Below are 23258 nucleotides of genomic sequence, written 5' to 3' on the forward strand. Positions count from 1 at the left end.
AAAACGTTGACGATCCCTGCCATAGAGGTATAATGGAATTGGCGTGCACAACAGCGCCCCCTATGGCAGAGTGACAGTACAGTCCCATGAGGAAGCGCCTGTTTCTCCTATGTCTCTTCACGGATGATGCAACAAAAGGAAAGGTTTACAGAGACTAGTGGTGATTTACTGCTGGCAACGCGCCACTCCCTCTTTCTGCTTCTACATAAGACTATCTCCAGGTTCAAACACTCTCAGTTCAGTAGTAGTACGGACGGTGGTTGCCCCTTTAGTCAAGATGGAAGAGGTTCTGGCTCCTCTGAGAGAGGCAGTGAGGAAACAGGTGAGTTGACAACTAACTAAATAGACCAATTAATTGTTTACTAACATTGAGACTGGACGCACAGGTGATTGGTTCACGCAATCAATTCCCAACCTGTTGTTTTGGGCGCACCCCAACCCCTGTGTGTTGGCTAGTGAGGCGCGTCCTAGCGACACCTGACAGAATGGGTTTCATTGCGCGCATACTGGTTGCGCGCATACTGGTTCTTATCAGTGTGACGATTAAATTCAGGCCTACTGATTTTGGGGAAATAATGTAACTAGCTTTGGGACGCGTTGTGAGCTTGTAGATTTTTATACATTTGAAAACTTGTGAAATGAGCCATTCTATATAATGAGTACTTTTATTTTTGGTACTTTAAGTACATTTTGATGCCAATACTTGATACTTCTACTTAAGTAAAAAATGTAGTTCCATCAAAAAAAAACTTCTTCCATCACTGCATGCAAATATTTAATACTTGACAAAAACTTCCTTTCCCCCCCCCCCCAAGGGTGATTTGGTGCGTGAAATGAGAGAGCAGGGTGCCTCTGAAGCAGACATCAGTAAAGCAGTTGCAGAGTTGAAAGCACGGAAGAGAATCCTTGAAGCCAAGGTGAGGTCCAAGTTCACAAACCTCATTACCTCCTTTTCACAGTAAATATTTCAGAAATGAGAAGGTTGATGTCAACTGTATAGGGCCTAAGCCAGGGGTCTTCAACATTTTTCAGGCCAAGGACCCCCTAGCTGAGAGAGAGATGAAGCAGGGACCCCCCACTACATATTGTATAATAATTGTGTTGCAGCCATTAAACCTTTTCATAGATTCCATATAGTTTCAATGTTTGACAGCACCATCATCAGTGTACTGTGGATTAATATTAATAGCCTATGTGTTTTTGAGACATTTAACCACTTAAACTGTCAATACTTAGTAAACTTGACCTTTCACTCTGTACTTAGTCTGCTCTTTTTTTCCCCTCTACACCACACCTCTTTGCCGAAAATAGCTGATCTCCAAGCTCACAACGCTGTGCGCTGCGAGGCATTGTGAGCTTGTAGATCGGCTATTTTTGGTAAAGTTCTCCTCAGAATAGGGAATGGTTAATGTAAACAAATATATCCTAATCACACAAATAGTTGGCAAACCTCCTGTAGTAACTCCGAGGACCCCCTAGTGGCCCCGGACCCCCTAGTGGCCCGGACCCCCTGTTGAAGACCCCTGGCCTAGGCTTTGTAGATCGGCCTAGATTGCCCAATTCTTCAATAATGCCGTAAAAGCTATTAATAATTCATCCATTCCTAAATCTCCAGGAGCTGGCTTTGCAGCCCAAAGATGACATGGTGGACAGATCAAAGATGGAAGATACCTTGAAGAGGAGATTCTTCTATGACCAGGCATTTGCCATCTATGGCGGTAAAAGATCACACAATAACTCCAAACTAGTAATAAAGGGTCATAGATTACAATCTGTGGGACATCCGAATATGACACCTACAGTTACATCTTAACCCATTGATACCTGAGGCCAATTCTCCAGTTTTCTGAAAAACTTAATGTTGCTTTATCAGTGGTGCTCAAACCTTTTTTTTTAATGTCAAGGACCCCCAAAATGATATGTATTTGGCCGTGGACCCCCATCTCAAAATATTTTGTTCCAGCGACCCCCAAAAAATAGCAGATATACAAGTTCGTAGCGCGGCACAGAGTGCCGTGCTATGAGCTTGTATATCTGCTATTTTTAGCGGCGCTAGCCGCTCTATACCTGACTTTGTCCGTGTGCGTACGTCAACGTTCTGATTGGTCAGGTGCGTACGTCAACAAAGTGATTGGTCAAGCTTCACGTGACACGTGGCTATAAACACATTATAAACACATATCAATGACAAAATGTATCAAAGGCGCCGCTACCTTCACACAGGGTGTGATTTTTGAATAACCAAAGTGTAAAATAATGTTTTTTAGCTCAACTCTAAAAATGAGTCACAGATGCGTTCTCGGTCTTAATGGGTTAAAACTCATTTAAAGTATACTTGCCAATGTAACCTAATACAACCTGCTTGTCGCTCAGGTGTGAGTGGTCTGTATGACTTTGGCCCTGTGGGCTGTGCCCTGAAGAACAACATCCTGCAGGTCTGGAGGCAGCACTTCATCCAGGAGGAGCAGATTCTGGAGATCGACTGCACCATGCTGACCCCAGAGCCTGTCCTCAAGTAAGTACCATCAGTAGTGTCTTTTTTCCCCACTTCCCCCATGTACTTTAATCCCATGTCGCTACTGGTCGCCAGCAGTGTTAATTGTGACGACTAAAAGTATGACTATGAAAGTGTTCGTCGACTACCTTTTTTCACTGACGAAAACTAAATAAAAACTAAGCTATGATGACTAAAACTATGACTAAATATATTGACAATTTCGTCAACAAATAAAAACTTGACTAATATGTTAGGACTAGTGGAGAAGAGATCCAGTAGAACTAAAAGACAAGTCATTTAATGTTTGGTTGCGCTTGGGTTTTGCGCTCTGAACATAGCAGATCTACAAGCTCACAATGTGAGGCGCTGCGACACGTTGTGAGATCGGCTATTTTCAGCATGCAACCAAGTGTAAAATCACCCATTACAGCCTGCCAAAATACATTCTTGCTGACAAAATCAACTGTAGATTTAGTCGACTAAAATCGTGTATTTAGTCAACTAAAACTTTTCAGATGACTGACTAAAACTAGATGATTTTTTTTCAAAAGACTATGACTAAACTAAATCAAAATTAACACTGGTCGCCAGACGCTTCTTTTCATCTGACAGTGAGGAGTTTCACTGGGAGGATGTAACTCATGTGGAGGGACACACTATTCTGCCCAGTTCTACCCCCCACCCCCACTGAACTAGCCTGAATGTCAGACTGAAGTCCACTCAGTGAGTGGGCGGAGAGTGAGACTATGGTCTGGAGCCAGGCTACCACTGAACGGGCGCCCAGACCAACCTGTATGAGTCACATGCAGCGACAGACATTGCTCTCCCCTTCCCCAAAAACGGCCAATTATGTTTGTGTTGAAAAATGAAGTATAACTAGTTTATCCTTTCCAGGACATCAGGGCATGTGGACAAATTTGCTGACTACATGGTGAAAGATGCCAAGACTGGAGAATGCTTTCGTGCTGATCACCTCCTTAAAGGTGAATTATGTTCTCTATGAAGCCATAATGTTATTCTAGTCTAGTCCAGCCCAGGACCTTTTATTATCCTACTGCCTAAGACCTAGACCTAGATGTATGTGTCAGCTAAGCTTACAGCCCAGATGTGGAAGAGAATGAACAAGTTCTTCAAGAAAGCCCAACTTGAAGGCCGAAATACTCACAAAAAGCAGCTGGGAGTGTCCATTTCATAATCGTCCAACACAATAGAATCACATCAGACATCATCAGCTGGGTATTTTAACATAATGGCAAATTCTGCCGAAATGGCTTTGATTTGAATGTTTACTATTCACCTGTTTCTTGGCTGTGTGTTTTCCACTTCCTGTCGGATTTCATTGGATATCATTAGTCATCTGACCGGTTTCATTGGATTTCATTGGATCAAAAGACAGGAAGTGGAACACAGTGAAAAGCCTAGGAAACAGGTGGATAGAGAACATTTTTAACAGGATTCTAAAGGGGGTTTCTAGTGGGCATGATTTATCCTGTCAGCAAGTTATTTAGCCTCTGGTGTTAGGTCAGAGGGGAAGTTAAGTTGAGTGGAGGGTTTTTCAAGTCGTTCTACTGAGGATCAGCTGAAGTTACCAGCTCAGACCGTTCAGGCCCAAACCAAACTGCTGCACAGAAAATGTTCAGTAATGATAAAGCCTTGCCCTTGAGTCAATGCTTGTTGTGCTTAATAGTTTGACTGTTTTTAAGCTAAACGCCTGCCTGAGTCAGTTGTCAAATCTAAATGAAGTTGATAAATGTGTCTTCCCACAGCTCACTTGAAAAAACTGATATCAGACGAGAAATGTTCAGTGGAGAAGGCAGAAGAGATGGAGGATGTCATCACTCAGGTCTGTCTCACTCACTCACTCACACACAATTACGCACGCATGCATGCACACACTTTGTATTTACTCACATTTATAACGTGGAAGCTGCAAAAGAATGTAGTCCAAAGCCTTTACACAAAGTGAAACGTGTAACCTATGCTGCAGCTAACACATATCAGACTATTTGAAGGAGTAGAGCCATATAATAACTGTCTCACTCCAAGCATCCGGTATTAAACCTTTAAACTCTCAGCTCTGAGATTAAAGATATTTTCTGCTCTTCACTGACATCTGCTGACATATCAACATGACTTTGGGTTCTCTGTTTCAGATGGACAATTATTCTCAGCAAGCGTTGGCAGATCTCTTTGTGAAATATAATGTGCAATCTCCCTCAACTGGAAATGACCTTACACCACCTACCTCCTTCAACCTGATGTTCAAAACATCCATTGGCCCTGCGGGGAACATGACAGGGTATTGATCATTATAACACAACTACAACAAAGCATGCTACAAATAGACCAACCTGTAGGATGGGACCATAGCCTTTATCATATTGATATACATTGTATTAAACACACTTATTTTACAGATACCTGAGGCCTGAAACTGCCCAGGGAATGTTCCTTAACTTCAAGCGTCTGTTGGAGTTCAACCAGGGAAAGCTTCCCTTTGGTGCTGCTCAGATTGGTAACTCCTTCAGAAATGAGATCTCTCCCCGTTCTGGACTCATCCGTGTTAGGTAGTCACAAAACAAATGTCTACTCTTTATAACGGCAAACTTAGAGCAGTGAACATTATTATGAGTTTAATAGCTTTCTAAATAAAGCATAAAACATTTGTCATTCCTCCGTACAGAGAGTTCACCATGGCTGAGATCGAGCATTTTGTGGATCCATCTGAGAAGGTCCATCCTAAGTTCTCCAATGTGGCTAACCTTGAGATCTTGCTATACTCCTCCAAGGCCCAGACCAGTGGCCAGTCAGCCCACATCATGAGACTGGGCGACGCTGTGGAGCAGGTAGGGAAGAAATATCCTTGTCACTGACTAGTTACGTGGATGTATTGTGATTATGACCTGTTAAGCGCATACATAATTCACAATGTTTGTCTCTGATCGTGTCAACTCCAGGGAGTGATCAACAACTCTGTGCTGGGTTACTTCATCGGTAGAATCTACCTCTATTTGATCAAAGTGGGCTTGTCCAAAGATAAAGTGCGCTTCCGCCAGCACATGGAGAATGAGATGGCCCATTATGCTTGCGACTGCTGGGATGCAGAGGCCAAAACATCTTACGTAGGTTCATCCTTACAATCCTTACACTCAATGTGTATTTGTAAACAAACATCAATACCTATATTTAGTAATAGTTAATACTTTTGGTTCCCTATCAGGGCTGGATTGAGATAGTAGGATGTGCCGACCGCTCTTGCTACGATCTCTCATGTCACTCAAGAGCCACCAAGGTCCCTCTAGTGGCCGAGAAGCATCTGAAAGAACCCATATCCTTCTATGCAGAGAACCTGCCAAACTGTGATGTTTCAGATATTTTGTCCACTGTCACAAATTAATTATCCCGAGCCAATTGTTACCCTACCTGCAGCAATTTGTGGTATTGTAATCAGTCCTGTCTGTTTGTGTGCTTGTTAGATAATGTAGGAACTTTCCCTGAAAGGGTTTTCAGGGGATTTTGTTTAATTAACACAGTAGTAGGAATAGTCACCCTGTGTCCTACAAAGTCATGCAAGTACTAAGCTGCATTTCCATTCCCCTTCATTCACCTTAACATCATCACACAAGGTTGTAAATGTGGTACAGTTTGAACCCAACAAAGGAGCCATAGGTATGGTACACAAGAAGGATGCCAAGTCAATTCTGGAGTTCCTGGCGATTTGTGACGAATGCTACATTACTGACCAGGAGAAGCTACTCACTGAGAAAGGGTGATTATTGACAGCTGTGGTTATTGTCCGTTTCAGGCTGTAAACAAAAAAGAACTGCGGCATGAGCATCCAGTATGCTGTTAGTTAGCAAGCATATAACAAATAATCCATATATTTTATTTTTCCCCCTTTATTACATCTATAAGTGAAGTAACTTCCACTTTTAAGAAGTAAAGTTATTTTGGGCAGCTATAAAAGGGTAATGTAAATGTATTCTTATTATACAGGGAGTTCAACTTTGAGACAGAAGGCAAAACCTTCAGTCTCACCAAAGACATGGTCAGTGTAAAGAGGTTCCAGAAGACCTTGCATGGTAAGAAAGTACTCCAAACACAGACTAAGACCTGTACCATTTTGTTCTTGTGGGAAAACCTAGCTCTCCATTTTCCCACAGTGGAGGAGATTGTTCCCAATGTAATCGAGCCGTCCTTTGGCATCGGAAGAATCATGCACTGCATCTTTGAGCACTCATTCGGTGTCCGTGCTGGTGCTGAACAAAGGACGGTAGGATTTCTTTGAAGCTGAAATAAAATATACAGTAAACTACAACCATATCCTCATCCATCAATATTTTGTCAAGCTAGAACGTAATTATTGTATCTTACAGTATGTCATGAAATTACACTATAAGCACTTATTAATTACATAATAAAATAAAAGGTCAGTGTTTGTATTTTACAGTTGTGATCCTTTATATTGAATTTTATGCTCTCAGTGAACAGTATTAATGTAACAAATAATCCGAATTTTAACTCGTTTCCATTAAAGCTGACATTATTTGCTCTCCAGTTTTTCAGCTTCCCAGCTACGGTGGCACCATATAAATGCTCTGTGCTTCCTTTGAGCCAAAACCAGGAGTTTAAGCCTTTCGTCTCGGAATTATGTGAGTAGTGACGGTATCTCATCTTACTCATTTATTGTACTTCTAAAATATTTGTATAATTAATTGTCTTCTTGATTAATTGTTTTTTAATTCAATAAATACAAAAAAATACATTTAGATGAATGATCTTATAAATATTCATATGTTCTGTTGTCGGTGTGAAGCAAAGCCTGTTTGACTTTTTTCTCTCTCTGTTAAATGTATTCCCAGCCGAGGCGCTGACCAGAAACGGTGTGTCTTACAAAGTGGACGACTCCTCAGGATCCATCGGGAGGCGCTATGCCAGGACCGATGAGATCGGGGTGGCTTTTGGCATCACCATAGACTTTGACACAGTGAACAAGACGCCCCACACAGCTACTCTGAGAGACCGTGACTCAATGACACAGATCAGAGCCGAGGTACTCTACACAACACTCAACATTTTACATTAGCTTTAACAGCACAGAATATATGATTCCTACTGGGTCTTATTATATACTGTACTGCCATGTAATACATATGTTTTATTATCCTAAAGAGGATGTCTCTTCATTGTAGTGGTGTAAAGTAATGAAGTACAAATACTTTGTTACAATACTTAAGTCGTTTTTGGTAGGATCTCTATGCTTGAGTTGTCTTTACTTTTACTGAGGTATGGCTTTCAAGTACTTAATATAAACTGATTTAACTTGGTGAGCACCTCATCACCACCTGGACTGGAGTCATCACCCTGTGAACTCTCAGAAGCACTCGGCTCACCCTTTGTTCTTTACTTTATATATAAACCACTGCTTCATTGAACTGTAAATATGTCTTCTCTGTCCACAGGTCAACGAGTTGCCAGGTATTGTTGGAGATCTGGCAGGTGGGATCTTAACGTGGGCGGAGGTGGAGAAAAAGTACCCCATCTTTGGGGGACAAGAGACCGTCAAGAAAGAATAGAACATTGACTTGTGAACCTCTCAGACCTCTATCTCCAAGAACAACATTCCACACTCAAGTTTTGATGTTTATATATTGTCATTTTGATGTACAGTCTCCTTAAAAGAGATCTGTTAAGAGTATTTTGTTTGTGTTATTTATTGTGTTATTTACATGGAACGGTTTCATGAAAGCTGAATTATCTTGCCAGATTAGCTTAGGCAGAGCACCCTGGATAAGTTTATCCATGACTCGATTTCACGAAAGAAAGTTTACGCAATCCTACCTTGGTTACCATGGAAAAACACACTGCCCCATTTTTTTCGCGGTCCGAGGCCGCTGGTTTAGACCCGGGGCAGGGTGTTTTAGGACGACGGCTAGCGATTCAGGGGTGGAGCCAGGCGAACGCACCAGAACACACTCAAAAAACAGCAGAGTCAGCAAAAAAGCGAAAAAAAACAAGACTCGCCCCATCAAAATCGGCAAGATACACCATCTCCCGTTTGCTTTCGTATCTGCATAGTCTCGCATAGCTTTCTGCGTGAAGTGGGCGGACGCCTTTTTAGGAGACCGGAAGCAGGTTGGGGTGTTGGGGTGAGATGCGTAGGTGTGTCTTGCCGATTTTGGTGGGGAGAGTCTTGTTTTTTTTTTCGTTTTTTAGCTGACTCTACTGTTTTTTGAGTGGGTTCCGGTGCGTTAGCCTGGCTCCACCCCTGAACCACCCCTGAATCGCTAGACGTCGTCCTAAAACACCCTGCCCCGGGTCTAAACCGGCGGCCTCGGACCGCGAAAAAAATGGGGCAGTGTGTTTTTGGGACGAGTGTTCCGTTTACCACCCGGTAGTGAAAATAGCAGATCTACATACAAGCTTACGGTGTGATGTGACGCATTGTGAGCTTGTAGATCTGCTACTTTCACTACTTTGGGTCCCGGCCGGGAGACATCAAATGTATGTTTTGGGTTCCGAGCTAAAAGGTTTGGGAACCTCTGGTTTAAAAGATGCTAATAATATCTTTGTTTATTGTAGCTACTCCACTTATTCATTAACTGCTTTTACTTGTATTAAACGTTATAGCTGGATAGCTGTTCTGAATTGTGAACCAGCAGCAGTCTAGAACAGGGGTCTTCAACAGGGGGTCCGGGACCCCTAGGGGGTCCTCAGAGTTACTACAGGGGGTCCGCCAAATTTTGTGTGATATCATATGATTTCTTTTTTCGCATTAACCACTTGAACCCTAGCATCCCCTTTCTGAGGAGAACTTTAGCCAAAAAATAGCAGATCTACAAATAGCAGATCTACAAGCTCTGCTATTTTTGGCAAAGAGGTATAGGTGTAGAGGGTTGAGGTTTCCGCCCGACAGACAATATATTTGTATTTATATTGTTTTATACTTTCAAAAAGCGTTAAGCAAAATGGGGTCCGGGGACCCCCAGGGGTCCTTGGAGGGGGGGGGGATTCCAGGGGGTCCCCAGCGAAATGGTATTATTAAATATGGCACTTTTATTGCTACTTTTAACTTTTTAATGGATCCTATGTAAGTAAAGCCTGATCAAACTCCCCAAATCCACCAGAATACTGGAAATTACATCTACTCTGTTAAAAATGTCCTGGGGGGGGACCCCCAGCGTGGTCAAGAACCCTTGAGTCTTGGGACTTAAGGCCCAAAAGAGAAAGTTGATGTCTCTGTGGGAGCAATTGGTTCGACTCAAGGCTCTATTGGGTCTTGAGTCTTGGGACTCAAGACTCAAATCCTGGAAATCAAATCCTGGAAATGGCAAATCAGCATGTGTCTGTCTCCCTGGGGTCTAGTGCTGTAATAGGGATAGACTCCTGTGTACTTGGCTGTTGCTGACAATAAGCCCACTTGTAAAGTGCATGAGCCAAATGCCTTTAATTAATTTGGTGGAATGACCCAGCATCACGTTCATGTAATGTCAATGTACAATGGACAGTGTGCTTGGTTAGCTCTGTTGGAAGAGCTCTTGACTTCAGACCACAAGGTCATGGGATTGAATCTCAGTTCAGGATCTTTGGCATCTGAGCAATCTAGCTCCCACAGGTCTACTATCTTTTTTCGCCTTTATCATAAAGGTTGCTGGACAATATATAGAGGATGAAATGCATAATTTATTAAATAATATAAAGGTAATATCAACACATTGTAAAAAATGAGAGACATGACGCTTTATTAGCAAGACAGTCTTTTATTATATTATTCCTCATTTTGCTGGTTTCCCCTGAAACCCCTTTACTGTTACAGAGTAGAACTGCCTTAGAATCATTGTTGATGATGTGGCCATAGCTGAATAGTTAAAGAGCCTGCCTTGCAAGTCATACATCCCTGGTTCGATCCCAGGTCCCAGTAATGTGTCAAAGTGTCCCTAAATAAGACTCTTAAAAGAATAATTCACCCTAAACATATTTATTTTCTATCAATTATACACTCCATTCCTGAGCCATTCCTGAGCACAGACTCAGACATTGGTTGGATGCATGGCGCATATACAGTATAGGAGTGGTTGGCACCACTCAAAAATCACACCCTGTGTGAAGGAAGCGGTGCCTTTGATGAGCCCCGTATTGATGTTGTCATCAATATTTGTTTATGGGACAGACACACACCCGGACAGACACACGGACACCCGGACACACGGACACACAGACAAAGTCAGATATAGAGCGGTTGGCACAGCTAAAAATGAGGCAGAAGATCATAGTCTCTTGTGCAAGTAGAGAGAACACACATTATCCTATACTACTGGCTACTGGGAGGACCGCCCGGCCACATCACTCTGACTCAGACATAACCATAAACAAACATGATACACCCATAAATAGGCATGTCACTATGAATGCCTATGGCACACTTGTGCCAGATTAAATTTGTTCTGCCATTTTGCGTTTTCTTCAAAACACACTTTGTTGCTACTGCTCCAGATTTTGTCCAAAACTCACACAAACTGGTACACATTATCTCTGGGGTCATGTGATCAAGATGTATGAGTTTGATTTTTCAGATCCCATTCCAAGTGGCTATGACTGTCTTCCAAAGTTTGCAGGCCCTGGGTTACTTGGTAGGCAACCTGGACTTTTCTAGTTGTATATCACTGGCAGTTTGGCACTGCACCTTGTCTCGCAGATGAGGTTGTCTTGAATGTGAGACATATGGTATGGTGGGCACTTGGTCAAAGCTCAACAATGCAATAGGCTTACTATAGGCTACTCTCCCAAAACAGAGCTGTCAACAACAAATGAAAATAGCAAAAGAAGAAAAGAATAAGTGAGGCTCCCTCAGTATTTTCTAATTGTTGTGTTGAACTGTCGTTTTAACATTAGTTTGCCGGATAGCATGCAGTGGCAGAATATTTTTTGCACATTAAAGGAACTGAGTCAAGCATGGGCTACAGGTCAAGTAGCAGTTATATCTGTAAATAGCAGGTGGGTTCACAGATCAACAAATTGTCAACAGACAACACTATTAATCTACTGTCACCAGTATGGCTAATACATTGTAAATACATCATCCTATAAACATGAACACTGAATAAAAACGGTACTCCATCTGCAAAGTATAGCCAATAAAACAATTAAACAAGCAGACAGTGGCAAACTAAGCTAAACCAACAATGTAACTATTAATGCAACACTCCATGTAAGTGTCACAGCTTGCTTATGTTATATGTTGCTTATGTTATACCCCCCCCCCCCCCCCCCCACCACACACACACACACACACACACACACACACACACACACACAGTGTGTGACGGATAGACAATCCTTATTTGATCGATTTTCAGAGGAAGAAACTATGCTCGTTAACTCCTCAGGGCAGAGCAGAGATCAAAGACAGAGACCTCCATCCATGACGTCACGTTATTAACGCCTTAAGTACCTGCCAGGCTTCCATTTCATACACAATCTATTTACCATGATGATGCCACTTGTATGCAAATGATAAATCCGTATGAGAACTAAATATAGATCAATCAATTATCAATCGGGAAAAAAGATACATTTTATTAATCTATAGATTAATAGACCATAGAGGTATAGACCCCTTAACAGACGACGTCACACTGATAAAACCAGTATGCGCGCGCAGCCCGGCACCCAATGAAACCCATTCTGTCATGTCTCGCTAGGAGGACGCGCCTCACTAGCCAACACACAACAAGAGAAGGTTGAATGTAGGCTACTGAAACCAGCGCACCCCGAATTGATTGCATGAAACAATCACCTGTGCGTCCAGTCTCATCAATGTTGGTAAACATTATAAAATCGCCACTGTACAACAATTTTAGGAGAGCTCCTTTTTATGAAAAAAATAAAGAAAAGCAACACAAAAAAGCCACTGCAACACGCACAAGAACTTGTTAGGCTATAATAATACGCTACTGAACTGTATTATAGTTACTGTAGTAGGCCTATCTCAAATATTGTGTCGCCTGTTGGTATTGTAGTATGTGTTCCACCCCTCAGTGCAAATAGTAAGTGCATTCAGCCTACTATAAATACATTAGGCTCACCTTCAATCGTTCGCAGCTCCCTCACTGGGAGACAGTGGGACCCACCACACTTTGTGGAGGCACACAAGCTGCCTGCTGATCGCTTTATTGGGGGCATTTTCATTTATTGTCACATGAATAACTCATCTTTTTATTCTGAAGGGAATTAGTGGTTTTGTTTTTGCAGAGCAACTTCTTTGGGTTCACCACATTGGTCAAGGTCAGTAAGTATCACACAGAACAGGTGTTGCTGAGGACAACTTGAAATGCATGACTGTCAGTGGTGGAAAAAGTACTCCATTTCTTTACATAAGTAAAAGTATCAATACTGCAATGTAGAAACACTCTGTTACAAATAAAAGTCTGTTATTCAAAATTTACCTGAGTAAAAGTACAAAAGTATTGGTATCAAAATGTACTTAAAGTACCAAAAGTAAAAGTACTCATTATTCATAATTTCCCTTTTCAAGTTTTCAAATGTCTAAAAATCTTTCGAAAATAGCAGATCTACAAGCTCACAATGCATTGTGCGCTTGTAGATTGGCTATTTTCAACTAGCAGAAATGTATATAGGGCTGAAGTGGTTAATGTATGTTTTGTAATAATAATCAAAATCTACAAAGTAACTAAATAAAGTTTTCAAATAATTGTAGTGGAGTACAATATTTGCCTCTGAGATGTAGTGGAGTAGAAGTAAAAGTATTGAAAATACTCCAGTAAAGTACCAGTAAATTGTACTTAAGTACAGTACTTGAGTAAATGTACTTAGTTACTTTACACCATTGATGACTGTCATGGTATTTCAACAGCTTGCATCTCAGTTGGAAAGGAAATAAACGACTTATGTTTAATTATTGTACTTATCAAATTAATAAACATTAGACCTAGGCTACTGTTATAGCTAATTGATGCATAATAATATGAATTGTCTTGTATGGTAAATTTGACACCATTTTGTTAATTGAGATGGTTTCTTTCTTTCTTATCCATAAGGCATGGCACAGGAATGAGCCATGTAATAAATGCATTTATTCAATTGAGATAAGTATAGTTAAAAATAGCAAACAGCTGCACTTTAAATGCCTCAACCCCCCAGAATACTAATCAGTGGAAAGTTGCACATTTGCCCTGCACTGCCTTGATAAACATTTGAGAGCTCAGGCTCACAAGCTAGATAAACCATCCATGATAATGGTTTTACAGTTTTATACACATACAGTATATTTGATAGACACTCTAGACTTCAACTTTGAAAGTCTAATGTAATGTGAAGCACTGATCCAAATGAGAAAATGACTGATGCCTTTTTAATGACAACCTTTATTGCAGATTAGACTTAAAAATAAATCATGCAACAGGTTTTTATTATATTTTGGGTATTTTGGGTGTTTATCTGGTAGACAATGTTTATGGCCTGTGAAGCATACAGTAGCCTAGTCGACATGCCCTCAATGAATTGAAGCTTAAATGATGGACACGTAGATAAGTCTATATTTGGATACTTTTGAAGTGTCTGATGACATTACTAGGCCATTGGTTTGGGACAAATGAATATCCTACAGTATGCAGATAGTTAGAATCCTTTATCTTCTTTTAGTAAGTGTGACCCACGGGGGTTTTATTGCTATCATGCGCAGAGAGACAAAGATAAGATGGGATAAAAGCAGTCTCCGAGTTGGCCTGTTGATCATAAGCGATGGCCAAGTCTGGAACTGTAAAGAAGTGATAACGTTATCTAAAGCTAAACCATCACTGTCTAGCCATGTACTGCATGTATGTAGTATGTAGTCCTCATGGACTATAAATGACTACTTTTTGTCAACACTTGCAAAAAGCACAAATGCAAAGACCTTCAGGCTGGTTTGTGATTCTTTTGCGGTCTGTGTAGTAGGGGCTCCTGAACTGTGAGTTTCTGTGTCACCATGGGGATCAAAGCTGCACTTCCCAAGTATGAGCTCTATTTCTACAACACTGTGCTGTGCTTGGCCATGTTCTGGGCCACGAGCTGGATCTTTGAGGTGTCAAGCTGTGAGTATGGGGAAACATGTGCACTGCACGCGCGCACACGCACACGCACACGCACACGCACACGCACACGCACACACACACACACACACACACACACAGATCTGATAAAAATATAGGTTTTAATCAGAGACAAAGGTCCCAGGTAGACTGCATCTAAGCACTGTTAAGTATTTATACTGCAGCAGACTGATGTATCAATCTATTGTAAAACAGTAAAATGTAAATGTTATCCTGACGTAGAAGCATGAAGCAGTAGCCTATATGGAAGACATACAGTATGTACCTACACAGGGGCAGATGGTGCTGCCTCAGAGTACGGTACATGTATAATAGACTAGCTGCAGTGTAGTATTGTGTCAGGGGGGTGGGGGGCATTTCAGGGGGCGAGGGCCAAAAGTAGTAGCTATGCAGGCCATGCAGAAGAGATCAGGTGTCTGCCACAGAGAGGAAGAGGAAAATAGCATTGTATGGCCCTGCAATTATTGCAGTGATTCTGTCATCAGTGAACTAAAGCATCCATGTCCGTTTCCAAGGACAAGATAAAAGGGAAATAAAGACATTGCTATGTTAAAAAAAGGAACATGTTATTTCGTGGTCGTAATGGAACTGTAGTATTGTACTGTGTGTCATGGTAACAAAGGTGCCAAAATCCTCTGCTTGTTTGACAATAGGCACATATGGCATCTCTTTTATCTATCTTGATTTCACAGTTGTCTGTGACTTTTGTCTTTTTTGATCTTCTTCTAGCCAATGTAAACAGAAAGGCTTTCAAATCCAGCGTGAAGCCAGGATGGTACTACTTTGGGAGGAAAATGGTAAGGCGTCTACAGCTCAAATAATGTGAACGCACAGTCACACGCCTATCAAAACAGTAGGTGTTGGACCAAAACACTTGCGCTGACATTCAAATGTCATGTGGTGAAAACAATGCTTCTGCTTCTGTATGGTAGCATTTTCTAGTGTGCAGACTTTACTTTTTTATTTTCAAGGTGGTTTCAAGGTTTCAAGGTTTATACAGTGGCTATTGTTTGGGTCTATTGAGACTACGATTGCAAGACCCTGTTAGTTGACATAAATGGCATATTTTCAACTGAAAGAAAGTGTTGCATCGATACAGTTAATTGATAAACAAATCTTCCCACTTACTTTGTTCTGCAGGATACAGCTGATTTTGAGTGGGTGATGTGGTTCTCCACGTTCCGCAGCCACATCCTGTTTGCTCTCTCAGGTCATGTGTTGTTTGCCAAGATCTGCTCCATGCTAGCTCCACAGGTGCGTCCACAGCTGATTGATTGATTTGATTGATTGGCTCATTGGATGATTGATTTTGATGGTTCAAATGTCTAAGGCTGCATTTATTTATAGCATAATTGCAATTGGAACAGTCTATTCATAAGTTAATGTTTGCTTATTTTATATTAATACAGTGTCACATTCACCATTAAATCAAATAAAAAGAGAAGAAAAGTTGCCATTCTGGATGACTTGCCTCTTGTGGAAACAACTAAACAAGATGCTACAAGGTGTTATTAATATTGTATGACAATTGAAGTCCCTGTCACAAATGTATTTTTACTGCAGTCCACAGTAGCTTTTTATATCATTAGATAGAGTAAATGATGAAAGGGACCAGGTGGAGGGAAAGAAAGAGTGAATAGAGGGAGAGAGAGAGAGAGAGAGAGAGAGAGAGAGAGAGAGAGAGAGAGAGTTCTCTATTTAGCCAGATCATTATGTGACAGTTTGCTTTTTGCAGTATCATGGGACCATTCGGCGTGTCAGCATAGTCTCTGAAAACAGCAGATCTACAAGCTCATAGCACTTTGTGCTGCACTGCGGTGTGATCTTGTAGATTGGCTATTTTTTGTACGTAACACCCAAGTATATCTCAGGCTTAATGCTTACATTAGAATAGCAGACCATGATGCAGTCATACTGAGCTGGACCATGGATGGACATCAGTTCTACAGGTTGTGAGCTGTGTGCAGTGCAGATACAATTCCTGAGGATATAGTGCCAGAGTGTACAAGCATTAGTATATCTCAGCCATTAATCTCCATGAAGTGGAAACTAATGACAGAATATGACTAAGTCCAACTTGAATCACAAGTTTACAGTTGTAAAAGAGTGGTTGAAATGTTCTGCTCCAACAATTTGCAGTTCCCAAGGGAAAAGGTCAGACAACAGGTATCAAATTAACATAAAATGCGAAAAGAAGAAGAAAGAAATACAATGAGGCAGAATATCACAATCACTTGTGCAAGTAAGAGACATCGCAAGTGCATACAATTGACAGTTATATATCCTTAAAGTGATAATGCCTGTGTGATGAGCTGTGTCACCAAGACTGACATGGTGACAGGGCTCAGCACTTGTTCTTAGCTGAGTGGTGGAAACCGGTCCATATTCTGAAAGTGGTTACGTGTGTCTGTGGGTTTTATAAAGATTGACAGAGGTACTTATTTACGTTTCCTGAAAAGTAGCAGTTTTGGACATACAAGGTTTCCACCCGACGGCGATGATATACCACCGGTGCTCAACCGCTCCACTGTCTCCTTGTGGATGTTGTCTGTACCACAGCACAGGTCCCTGGTGTACATGGTGTATGGGCTGCTGGCCGTGTGGACCAGTATGGGCTGGACCTACGTCTCTCTCATCCTGTCTCACTGCATCCTGCTCTACAGCATCTCCCTCGTCAAGATCCGCTGGCTCTGCTTCGCCACCGGCCTCGTCACCCTCGCCACCTTCAAGTGTGAGCCCTTTGTGTCCTGGCAGGTAAGCACAGATGGTGATGGCGTACACATTTTTTTAAGAATCCTTGCTTTTACTGCAGTGCTACCATTGGTGAATGTTAACTGAAATTGCGCAAAAGTAGTAAGTGATCTTTCTTTTGTTAGAACAAATACTTAAACATTTTTTTTTAACTTAAAGCTCTATATTCTGAGTAATCATGGCTATAGAATGTTTCTTCAGAAATAGGGGTGTTTCCATTGTGATCAATTGTACTCAATTCATACATTCATTCAATACAATACAATACAATACAATACAATACAATACAATACAATACAATGCAATGCAATACTACAATACAAGAGAATCAAGAGGGTACCCATTTATCAACTTAAAATGTATAGTGTTCCAGTTCCTCTCATTTTGTTGTTGCTATATCACTTCCAATTTCAATTGTTTTATCTTGTATCCTGTATGAGTTCTATCTCTGATTGAATCTGATCTGATCTGAATTGGTATCCTGACCTGAAATGTATTTTCTGTTCACTAAAGAGCTGGGGAGACAGACATACCCGTTACGGAACAAACACTAGCAATGATTACCATGGGAATATAGAGCTTTACTTTAGCTTTACTTTAACCAAAAATATTGCTTACACTTTACAGCACCTTTAAAGTTGGACTTTTCCCCACTCTTTGTGTATGTTGCCGCCCCCAAGTGGCCGCAAAAAGTTATTGTTTTGATACTCATGCTTCTGATTTAAATAGATACAAATTAAAAACACATATTTTTTTCTCAGAATTCTTGCAGATTTAATCCCTAATGATGTTTCACAAAACAAAACTGCATATACCGTTAACATTCCTCTCTGCCACATGTGCTTCCTTCTCTGCAACATTTAGAGTGGATTTGTGGAGGGGGACTTTGATCTGCGTCACGTTCTGTTCTATGGAGGTTGTGGGTTTACCATCATGCGCTGTATGAGCTTTGCTCTGGAGAACTGTGAGAAGACAGATGGAAACTACAGCTTCCTGGAGCTGCTGAAGTACAACTTCTACCTGCCCTTCTTCTACTTTGGCCCCATCATGACCTTTGATAAATTCTATGTGCAGGTAAAGTTACATATATATGTTCCAAATCATCCTTAAAATACTTTCAGCTAGTATCAAATCTCTCAAAAGTCAACAGTAAGGTGAACTAGCTTTGAAAGCCTATTATCAAGTTGCATGGAAGGCTTTCTAAAAAAATAAAAAAAATAAAAATATGCAACACTATTTTATATGTATCCCTACTTCGTCTCTGTCTCACCTAAGGCGTCCTTGGTCTGAAAAACATTGAAGACCCCTGGCCTATAGTACAAGAGTACAAACACGGACAGTTAGTTCTACTCACATGCAACACTACAATGCTGAAGATGGAGGTGTTTTTTATAAGTACCATGTGTGTGTGCTGCCCCCTGCAGGCCAACCAGTCCAACTTGGAGAGGAAGGAGATGGAGATGTGGAACATCAGCCTCCAGGGTCTGGTCCACCTAGGCGCCATCCTTGTGGTGGACACCCTCTTCCATTTCATGTACATTCTCACCATCCCCAACGACATGAAGCTTCTCAAGCACATGTCTGATTGGGCTTTAGGTCTGTGTTCCTGCTATTCCTGCTCTACATTCTGATGCTGTCTGTGGCATGTAGATGGTGTGTTAATGAATGCATTACATTGCTAGGCCATCGTGATTGTTAATTGGAATTATGATTAGCACAGTTTTACCCACTGTAAGAGGTATTGTAAAACTTTAACTAATTTGTTGCCTGGATTAACTTTTAGTTTTCCAATGAATTGAGGAAGTAGATTTCCTGACATATACAAAAACATTGGCAGGCGAATTAGCTATCATTGTGGATTAAATTAAGAGTCAACTGCCTCCCCCTGGTCAGTCGGGGCGCCTGATGGAGGGGAAGGGAACTGGTTGGAATAACGTGTTCCTTCCATGCGCTACGTCCTACCAGGGAAACTCCGCCCTGTCGGGTGACAAGAAGGTCAAAAAAGGGTTACAAAATAGAAGTATAAAAAAATAAATAATAAGAGTCAATTGATGCAGGTACTTATGTGGTTGTGTTTCAGTGGGACTTATAGTCTAACCTGATGTGGTTGTGTTTTCAGTGGGACTTATACTCTAACCTGATGTGGTTGTGTTTTCAGTGGGACTTATACTCTAACCTGATGTGGTTGTGTTTTCAGTGGGACTTGCGTACTCTAACCTGGTGTACGACTGGGTGAAGGCAGCGGTCATGTTTGGAGTGATCAACACAGTATCCAGACTGGATCACTTGGACCCACCGAAACCCCCGAAATGTATCACCATGCTCTATGTGTTTGCTGAAACGTGAGTATTATTTACACATCAGGATCTGATTACAGTGGCTTATTTCATAACTGTCAAAAATGTATGGGCCTCTATGTAGTCTTAAAGTCTGAAATGCTAAAGCTGTTCTTTACTTCATCTCCCTTGCAGTCATTTTGACAGAGGAATTAATGAATGGCTGTGCAAGTGAGTATCCTACAACAACTACTACTGACAGATATAAATTACTTTGCATATATAAATTATTGTATTATAAAACATACATTAACCACTTCAGCCCTATTTTATAAATAGGCTATTTGAAAATAGCCGATCTACTTGTAGATCTGCTATTTTCAAACATTTTGTACTTTTACTTTTGATACTTTACGTACCTATTGATACCAATACTTTTGTACTTTTACTCAAGTCAATTTAGAATTCCGGACTTTTACTTGTAACGGAGCACTTCTACATCGCAGTATCGATACTTTTACTTAAGTAAAACATTTGAGTACTTTTCCCACCCCTGTGCATAGGTACGTGTATGATCACCTGGGAGGAAAGCATCAGAATGTGTTGGATGAGCTGGTAGCCACGCTGTGCACCTTTGGCATCACCATCCTATGGCTGGGACCCTGCGAGGTGGTGCTGATCTGGGCTTTCTTCAATTGCTTTGGCCTCAACTTTGAGCTGTGGACTGCCAGGCTGTTCTCCATGGAGCCCTTTGCTTCATTTGAGGTAGGTTAAGACAGGGGTTTCCTGGCATGGCCCCCACTTTGAAAACTGTGGGTAAAGAATGGTTGTTACATTTTTATATAAAACACAAAACGCTTCTTAAATGTCTTTGCAGGCTGCGATGTCAGAGGACATGTCACGCAGAATCAGAGCCGTCTTCAACACCTTCAACTTCTGGGCAATTGTTTTGTACAACATTCTGGCATTGAACAGTTTGGACTTTGCAAAGCTGGTAGCCAAGAGACTGCTTATTAAAGGTAAATGGTGTTGTTTTTAATTTGACGTGGCAGAGAGTCAATTATTTAAAATTCCCTGGGAATTCTAGCAAGCCATCCTGAAAAGGTGAACGTTCAGCATGGTATTGGCAACTGACATAAGTGTAGGGCAGTGATATTCAACTGGCGGCCCGCGGGCCAAATCCGGCCCCAGTGGAGCTTTCTTGTGGCCCCTGGAAAACATTCTATAGTCCAATGTAAAAATTATGGTTGGTTGAACAGAATGAGCAGAATGTTTTTCATAAAACCGTTAACTGAAGCTCGTTAATGGTTAAGTAGCTCACATCATACATACTTAAGAAAAGTATCTGGTGTTAAGATGTATTGAAGTATCAAAAGTAAAAGTACAAGTCTCATAAGTAGACTCTTTCATGGTTCAAAGAACAAAACAGCTAGAAATGTTGTCTACTTCTCACTACTTTCAGAATAATGTAGCTTTCAAGTAGTTCAGCTGTTTTGTCACCATGTAGCTACACGTGGCTGGATAGCTTGACAAAAGCTACACATCAGTAGCACATCATGTACTAGAATTCTTAGAACTTACATAAAAGAGCACAACAGGTGAGTTTTCAGTGCATTTCATCCATCATATGCCATCCATTTGTAGCTATTTCTGTTGTGGCTGTTATCCATTACACGAAAGAGAGAATTCTCCTTCTGCATCTGCATCCATTAGCTTTTGAGGCGATTTTGTCCATCTTCCATCTGCTACAGTACATCTTCATCCACTTGTAGATTTTACACAGTATGTTTCATTCGTCATCAATAGCGTCCTGCATGGGCTGACCCATTTTTATGGGTCACTCTGACACTCTCAACTAATGGTTCTTGAAACACATCATAAGAGCTTGTGCTCTTATCAGCCGGTTGCTCAAAAACATTAAAAAAAAGTAAAAGCCTTTACTTCATACAAACATGTAAGCACTTTCACCTTGCCAGCCTACCTCCACCACTTTTCTCACAAAGATGCTTCTATGTCAAGGACCGTGCAGAGAACACTGAAATACTACTTCCTATTTTCTCAATATCCAAATCAAAACACTAAAGAACTGGCACAGAAGTTATCCTATATAAACATCCAAAGGCATATAAGCAGGCAATAATTTACCATAATGGACATAATATGACCATTGTTGTGTCCTACAGCACACAACAAACGGCCATACATTATCACAAACACGGTCTTATGGCCCTCGACTTAGTCATTTTACAATTGTGGCCCACTGCCTAATCTAGTTGAATACCACTGGTGTAGGGCCTATACTTATATTCCTTGTACAACATGTTTAAGTGAAATTACTTTGACAAATAGGCCTATGTACTGTATACATGTATCCATTCGTCTTCTTTTCCCACTTATATCTTTAATTGTACGCCTATTTTCCTATAAAGTATATAGAGCTTTAACCCACGTCATTTTTTGATTTGAGCTAAAAAAAGCATTATTTTACACTGTTACGTCCCTAATAGGTGGTCTAGGGGATAAGGGACCATAACAAACACCCAGTGACAGAATTGAAACAGAAACGGATGGATGAGTGAATTAATTGAGGGTTTGGCTATTCAAAAATAGCAGATCTGCAAGCTCATAACGCGGCACCGAGTTCCGCACTACGAGCTTGTAGATCTGCTATTTTTGCAAAATTGTGAAAATGTGGGCAAATCTTTGAATATATATATTCTTTTTAAGTGAACCTTTTAAACTCAAATCTTTGCTTCTGGGGGTCCCTGGAGATGGGGGTCGGCGGCCAAAACATATAATTTTGGGGGTCCTTGACATGAAAAAGTTTGAGCACCACTGATATAGAAACATACGTTTTTCAGAATAATGGAATAATTGGAATTAGAAGACATTTGTAGAATCGGCTTCAGGTCTTTATGGGTTAAGTGATTAACTTGCTACATAAAAAGGGTTCGTGATTGTCATTCTGATCGGTTCTTTTCTCAGGCTTCCCCATAACCACCATCGTGGTCATGTTTGTGACCTACTGCTTGATTCAAGTGATAAAGGAGAAGGAGAGGAGAGAGGCCCTGATTTACGACCCCGATCCCATCCCTCCACCCGCCCCAGTAGTCGTACCTCCTGCCTCTGCTCCCACCGTCTCCACCACCACCGCTGCTGCCGCTGCACCCACAGCCGCTGCTCAGCCCGTCGTAGACCCCAGCAAGGAGAAGGCAGAGTAGAGAATGAACAGCCTGTTACATCAGCATCTACACCTCCTGCTCAACACAACAAAACCCCAGAATGCCCTGTTCAGCAGTGGTGGACAAAGTGCTCAACCCCCCGGTACTTGAGTCAAAAACCCCTGGTCAAATATTACTCAACTAAAAGTTACTTTTTAATTTTAGTTAAAGTACTGGAGTACTTGTCTTGCTTTTTTAAAAATACTTAAGTATTCAAAAGTACATGCTTTTAAAAATACGCAAGTGTTCAAAAGTACAAATGACTAAGTACATTTTATTTTATTTTCCAAAACAACTGCCAAAAGATTTTCCAGAACTTAGAAAACCCTAAATCAATTGTGACGTGTTGTGAGCTGTAGGATCGGCTATTTTCACTATATTTGAAATAGGGCTATATGTACTT

General features: G+C 41.1%; 2 protein-coding genes across 2 annotated transcripts; both read left to right on the plus strand.

Annotated features, from left to right (window-relative positions):
* Positions 1 to 206: 206 nt before the first annotated feature.
* LOC311039232 (glycine--tRNA ligase) lies at positions 207 to 8163 on the plus strand. Its single transcript, XM_084048912.1, has 17 exons — positions 207 to 322; positions 816 to 917; positions 1616 to 1718; positions 2374 to 2515; positions 3392 to 3480; positions 4264 to 4340; positions 4651 to 4796; positions 4915 to 5064; positions 5181 to 5343; positions 5455 to 5619; positions 5718 to 5824; positions 6120 to 6266; positions 6494 to 6579; positions 6661 to 6770; positions 7056 to 7149; positions 7360 to 7550; positions 7960 to 8163. The coding sequence occupies exons 1-17, from the start codon at positions 278 to 280 to the stop codon at positions 8071 to 8073; spliced, it is 2031 nt and encodes a 676-aa protein (XP_083905038.1). The 5' UTR covers positions 207 to 277; the 3' UTR covers positions 8074 to 8163.
* A 6320-nt stretch (positions 8164 to 14483) lies between these two features.
* Positions 14484 to 22977, plus strand: hhatlb (hedgehog acyltransferase like, b; the record flags this gene model as incomplete). The annotated part of the gene is made up of 11 exons (XM_084048498.1): positions 14484 to 14589; positions 15337 to 15404; positions 15748 to 15861; positions 17167 to 17361; positions 18223 to 18432; positions 18783 to 18954; positions 19556 to 19700; positions 19830 to 19865; positions 20198 to 20399; positions 20512 to 20653; positions 22620 to 22977. 11 exons carry the CDS (start codon positions 14484 to 14486, stop codon positions 22853 to 22855), a joined length of 1626 nt encoding a protein of 541 aa, XP_083904624.1. The 3' UTR covers positions 22856 to 22977.
* Positions 22978 to 23258: the final 281 nt, after the last annotated feature.

The sequence above is a fragment of the Gymnoscopelus microlampas genome, assembly GCF_963454915.1.
Source record: "Gymnoscopelus microlampas genome assembly, chromosome: 22".
Classification (NCBI taxonomy): Eukaryota; Metazoa; Chordata; class Actinopteri; order Myctophiformes; family Myctophidae; genus Gymnoscopelus; species Gymnoscopelus microlampas.

Bases quoted from the DNA above. Each gene is read 5' to 3' on its own strand.
- LOC311039232 (XM_084048912.1), top strand. From the start codon at position 278: ATGGAAGAGGTTCTGGCTCCTCTGAGAGAGGCAGTGAGGAAACAG. The intron at 323-815 runs GTGAGTTGACAA...CCCCCCCCCAAG, and splicing joins GAGAGGCAGTGAGGAAACAG to GGTGATTTGGTGCGTGAAAT. The intron at 6,771-7,055 runs GTAGGATTTCTT...TTTGCTCTCCAG, and splicing joins CTGGTGCTGAACAAAGGACG to TTTTTCAGCTTCCCAGCTAC.